Raw genomic sequence first — 6,000 nt, 5'->3', positions numbered from 1 at the left:
AAATAGCTTTTAAAAAAAAAAAAAACAGCAAAAAGAGCATTGAAACAAAGAAGGAATCCAGGGCATTTACTCAGCTACCTCATTATTTATTGAACACTTATTTATGCTGGGCACTGCATTAACTGGTAGCTGGGATAAGACAGGTTAAGGTAAGATTTCCACTGTTAATTAACTTCCAGTCTCATGGAATATAGAAAGACAAGTGTTGAGGAACAGGAAGCGACAAAACGCTCACCCCTCTCTTCAAAATTAATCTAGTTTAAGAGAAAGTTGCTGGGTCAGGGGCCAGGTGTATATATATTGATTAAAGTCTCTACACTTAATACTTGTTAGGTTCATCTGTAAAAAATATTAATCCACAACATCCTCATTGCCCATTGTTTCAGGAGCTACACAGCGGGGAAAACCCAGACAGAGCCTTTAGCAGCTTCTCCTCTTTCCAGGCAGAGAGGAAACCCTCTCTTCGGGCCTCCAGGCGCCCGCGCGTGCGCGGGAGCAATCCCACCCACCGCCAGGGACCACCACCCGGCACTCCCGACTTTTCATCCAGTTCTCGGGTCCTACGCCAAGCGGTCAAAAGCAAAACTTCCACCCGACTACTTCCACTTAGAGAAGCCAGCCTGGCTGAGTGTGGCTTTGAAGATCAAGTGCAAGGCTGCTTAGCACGGTGGTCAGAGTGAGGTTGGAAAACAAACTTTGTTACGTGTTAACTTGGTTGGAGCAAAGCGACTCTAGGCAGGATTTAGTTACAACTGCGCAGTGTTTTGTATTGTTTTTTTTTTGTTGTTGTTTTAATAAAATCGTTTTAATTGACGAATAAGGAAGGAGGGCTGTCTATCTCAGGGCTTGAAAACAATCATGCAGGATGGTTTCAGCAGGTGGCCAGCCTGGCGCATGAAGGCCTCCTCCCACTTCGTGTCGATTTTGACTACGGTTTCCGCGGCGGCTGGAGGGGAAGCATCCTCCACGCTGCAAACTCGCATCAATGGGATTCCCCTCGTGGGAAATGCCCCCTCCTGGCGGACATGCTCCCGGAGGGGCGAGCGCGTCGCCGCGCCCTCCGCCTCCGGGACGGGCGGGCGCGCGCGCGCGCGCTCCGCAGGCTCTATCAAGATCCCGACTTGGCATCGCGCTCCCTCCGCGCCCCGGGCTAAGCCGGCACCACCCGCCGCCTGCCGCCAGCCGCCGCGGGGGGCGGGCGCGGCGCGAGGGGAGGGGAAGGGGTTCTCGCGCGATTGGGCGAGGTTTCCGGTGTTGTGACTGAAACCCGTCAATATGGCGGCGGTCGGCCGCGGCCGCTCGCTGAAGAACCTCCGAATACGAGGTAAGTCCGCTGCGGCCCTCACCCCTCGCCGCCGGGCAACCGCCACCCCTGGCACTTGCCTCCCCCTGGTCATGGGCGGGGGGAACGAGCCGGGGCGCTGGCCGGAGCCAGGGCTGCCTCCGCTGGCCTGGGAGCGAATCCTAATTGGGGCTATGTGTCTGTTTCGCGCAGGGCGGAATGACAGCGGCGAGGAGAACGTCCCGCTGGATCTGACCCGAGGTAACGCGGGGCGCCGCGGGCGCCGGCGAGGGCATCCTAGTGGGGAGGAGCCGGGGGCTCGGGGCCGTGAGCAGGGGCCGGCCCCGCACGGGACCCGCGGGGGTGCGGGAGGCAGAGCCCGAGCCCCGCCTGCCGGCCCGCGGGAGCCGAGCCGGGGGCAGTCTCCCCGGACCCATCCCCCTTCCCGGTGCCCGCTTTCCTCGCTCCGAGCCCTTCTCCGGGCCTCTGGGTGCTGCGGGGAGCAGCGAGCGGGACTCGGCGGAGTCGCCGACCCTCTGGGTTCTCTAGACCCGCGGGGGAGCGTTGTCCTCCTGTCCCGGAGCTTGAGCAGCTGAATCCCAGGGGCGGCCGGAGGGAGCTAGAGGCTGTTACTTAGGTTGCCGGAGGACGTCTGAGGGAAGAGCGACCACATCCTGCCCTCCCCGTCCCCCAGCGCCGAAGCCGGACCTGCTCGGTCCTTGCTCACTGCGTGACTGTTTTTCTCTTTGCCCACTGCCCTGGGGGACCCGCAGCATTGATAACTCGGTAGTGAAACCTGGAGCCCGTGATTCCTGCGAAGTGTCTGGTTTACGCTGTATTTCCCTCTTGTTTCCCTTTCCCGGGCCTCTGAGACTGTAGTTGGCAAAAACCGGCCCCTCACCCTCGTTGCAGGTTCATTGTTTACCTTCTGCAGTGGCGATGGGTTTGTTTACACCTTCGGAACTGGGTAAACCCCTGTTATATTTTTAAGGACCCCAGCCGGCTACTGGCCAGTATATCTTCTATCAGTCACCATACTGGAGTTTATTCTACAATATCTCGTTGAGGGTTTAGTAGTTATATACAAGGTTTCTCTTTTCTCTTCCACGGTAAACACGATTTGGTCTATTGATTCCGAAGAAGTCGTGTTTCGCACGGGCTGTAACTTAGCGTGTAACTTGGTTCAGCTGTGTAGAATCAGTTTCCTTTTGAGATCTGAAAAGCACTTTAGGAAGTTTAAAAAAACGTCGTTTTAAACATTCTATATAAAATTAAAAAAAATTTTTTTAACCTACGTTCTACTTGACATAATGACTATTATCTACAGTATTTGTTAGATGCGGGCTCATTGTTGAGGATCATCTCTGTATTTAAAGCATAGCGCATTCTCTAATTTGTTTTATTTTGTGTATCATAATGTAAGATTACTGTTTTGTAAACTAAAAGGCTAGTTTTTATTTAGCTACAAGAGTACATTTTTGTAACAACATTTTATTCTGAAAGTTCTAGGACTTTGTTTCGGGTGAACTAGGTCCTTTTACAGGCAGAAGAGTTTCTAAAATAAAATAGGGCTTAAGTAATAGAAATGACAACTAATTAGATCACTAATGCACTAAATTAGAACATTTTTTCAGCAGATAGGGTTTGAATATTAATGTAGGGAGATGTAAAACTTGACTTTTGTGTAACTGTTTGGAAACTTCACTGTGTATAACACACATATGAAAAGTCTATATGAAATACATGTGGAAAAAGATTTTCTAGTAAATTTGCTAACAAAATAAGCAAAATTCCCACAGGGCTCAATTTAGCATTTGAGTTTTGTAACAGATGTAGTTTTAGTGATTTAATTTATACATGCGCATATGTTTTAGATGGAGGTGAAAAGACCATTTGTTAGATAGATCTTGGGTCTAATTTGTGTATTAAAGACCTGTTTGAATGTGGTGCTAGAAATAAGTTATAGTTGTGCTTTAAATTGACTTTGCTGAGCTCCTATATATAGTGGTTTCTCTGGTTGGTGTCAAAACTATGGGTAGTAAAAGAGCTTATGTACAAATCTGATACCTTTGGTTTACTCCAGTTTTACTCAAGTACACAGATAACTGTATATTTACTATTTAAAATGCTGTATTTCCTGAGAATTTAGTAAACGCCTATGTCCTTAGGTGTTTTTAGGATGATACAGATAGTGCAGAAAATGCTATTTCTGCTTGCCCTGACAAGATGTATTTCAGTTTGGAATGAAATGTACACAGCCAATTGAATCTGATTGCAAAAGCAATATACAAGTAGGAGTGAGAGGGCATTTGAGAGCTGTGTTCCAGAGTCTTAAGGAAGTTTTGAAAAAGTAATCTGAGTTAGATTCATTGTATAGTGACTCTATTGTTTGAGAAATTGCTATTCTGACAAACATTCATTGTTAGAAGAAGGCTTGTGGATCTAACATGAAGAAAGTTCTTGAGGAATTAAACTTTAGTAATCATTTGAGAACTGTGGGGCAGTCTGGGTTGCAGCTGAAGGGCAGCTGTTTGTGGATTGGATTACGGCATGTTTTAGATAAAGTTTGGGTAACCAAAAAATTTTTTTTAATGCTAAGGCAGTGTTTGCTCTCATTCTCATTATTTTTATGTAACCTTTGAGAAATTCACTGTGTAGCTGTATAACAAAGTTCATTATAAAATAGAGGCCATGGTCATTGTAATTCCTGAAGGAGCCATCAATGTGTAGTATAAAGTCAAATAGTTCTGAGTTGTAATCTCAGCTGTGATACATAATAGGTGATTTGGGGCAGGTTATTTGACCTTGATTAACTCTTGGTTTCTTCAGCTCAAAAAAAGAAAAAGAGATTCATTTCAGGTTATTCTTGAAGGTGGTTAAGAATGTGATAAGTAAATGAGCTAGGCCATATAGTACTCAGCATGGGATCCAGTACTTTGTGAGTAATGTTAACTAAATGTTAGTTGCTTTCCTAAACTATGAAATCAGAATTATTTATATCACATTTAAAATATTTCAGATGATTGTTTTGAATATTATAAACTTGTTAATAAGGAATTATGGTATTGAAGCTTTCTTTTTTTGAGACATACAGTTAATTGGGTATAGTCTTTCTGAACTAGAGTTCTTTTTATTTTTTTAAAATTTATTAAGAAAAGCTTCAAAATATATAAAGTATATGTGAATGTATGAATATAATAAATATAAGGAGCTCTTATATGTCCCCCATCATTTAGTTTCCTTGTGCCCCCACCCCAACTGTGATCATTTTTTTCTTCCAGTTTTACTGAGACGTAATTGACATACAGCCCTGTATAAGTTCTTGAGTGTAACAACTGTAAAAAAAAAATCTGTAACATTACCAGAATTAGGCCTAAGCAAGGAACAATCTATTATATGTACTTAAGAAAAAATGTGATATTTTCTTTAATAGAACCTTAGAATTTTTCTCCCTGACTCCAGAAAATTTCTTAGTAATAAGACGTGGCCAGCCTTGCAAGCTTCTTGAAGCCCAGGAGAGGCTTAAGGTTCTTTGGTTTTCTTATTGATGTTAGTGCTATGGTTTATACGAAAGTGCTTTAATTAAAAACTGTTTTTGGATTAATTTTGATCTAGTTCAGGAACTTCATTGTAGGAGATCCGATAGTCGATATATTGGTGATTGTTGCTTTAAGTTTTGTTCGGACAACTACTGTACTTAATCATGTAAGTCCCTGATACTTGCTATTGGTATCATTAAATACTCTCTCTGTTTTGCGTGCCAAAATTTATTTTGAAACCAAAATGCTTCCCTTAACCACTTCCACTGCAAGGATAGTCTGTTTTTTTTTATCAGTCCACTAGTACATCTCTTCCTGGTACTGAATAACTTGAAGAGAGACACAGTATTCTTCCTGTGTAAGCCCTTCCTAGTATAATTTAATTATTGTGTTCAAGGTGAATTCCCAGGACATGGAAACATGTATATTCAAATATAACTGTTAGACTATAATTTATTTTTAAGTATTGAGTTTTGTATTTTTTGACTATCCAATCCTTTTACTTTTCCATTAGTAGGAATAAAAAGATTGACTGTCTTAGCTGCTGTTTAATACTTAGGAAAGTAGGACGGTTATCTGAATGATGCAGATTTGAACACTTAACTTTTTGTTTTGTGATTCTTTCTAGTTAGGAGATTACTCATGTTGTTTAATCCCTTACTTCAGTTAGACAAAACAAACATTGACTGCTTTTTATATAATAAATGCTGAATTAAGTGCTGGAGGAGTAAAGATGAGGAAGATGTTACTCCCTTTTTAGGAGTTTACTGGAACAGACATAAAGAAGTGATTGCAATATGGAACAGTAAACTGAGTTATCAGGCTGTACAAGGAACAGAAGTAGCCTAGAGGAGAGAATGATTAACTCTGGTGGGTAGAGAATCAGGCAGCTTCACAGAGGGCTTGACGTCTCATAAGAATTGTGGACATAGTGGAAGGAAATGTGGGCTCTCAAGAGAATATACCACACCTTGGGAAAGGTAAAGTCCGTAGGAAGAGGAGCTGCTCTGGAGGCCCCTGATAGAATCTAAGAGATCGTGGGACACTAGACCAGGGTATTGGAGACAGAAATGAAGTTGAATATATATTGGAATGGAGGAAGCAACTAATTTGTTTTCTCCACATTCTAAACTGACTTTGGAATCCTCGTACTCTGGGCAGAGAACTGTTATTTCTTTA

General features: G+C 43.4%; 1 protein-coding gene across 5 annotated transcripts in view; it reads left to right on the top strand.

Moving 5' to 3' along the window:
* Nucleotides 1-1,266: 1,266 nt before the first annotated feature.
* Nucleotides 1,267-6,000, top strand: part of RICTOR (RPTOR independent companion of MTOR complex 2) — a 117,325-nt gene continuing 112,591 nt past the window's right edge. For all 5 annotated transcript variants that reach the window (XM_068535263.1, XM_068535262.1, XM_068535259.1 and 2 more), the window contains exons 1-2: nucleotides 1,267-1,324; nucleotides 1,496-1,543. In XM_068535263.1, coding sequence (XP_068391364.1) covers nucleotides 1,276-1,324; nucleotides 1,496-1,543 — 97 coding nt within the window. In that variant the 5' untranslated portion in view covers nucleotides 1,267-1,275. The remainder of the gene's footprint in view (nucleotides 1,325-1,495; nucleotides 1,544-6,000) is intronic.

This window comes from Eschrichtius robustus, chromosome 2 (genome assembly GCF_028021215.1).
Source record: "Eschrichtius robustus isolate mEscRob2 chromosome 2, mEscRob2.pri, whole genome shotgun sequence".
Lineage (NCBI taxonomy): Eukaryota > Metazoa > Chordata > Mammalia > Artiodactyla > Eschrichtiidae > Eschrichtius > Eschrichtius robustus.
The sequence above is the reverse complement of the archived record's forward strand: the minus strand, read 5'-3'. Positions and strand labels throughout refer to the sequence as shown.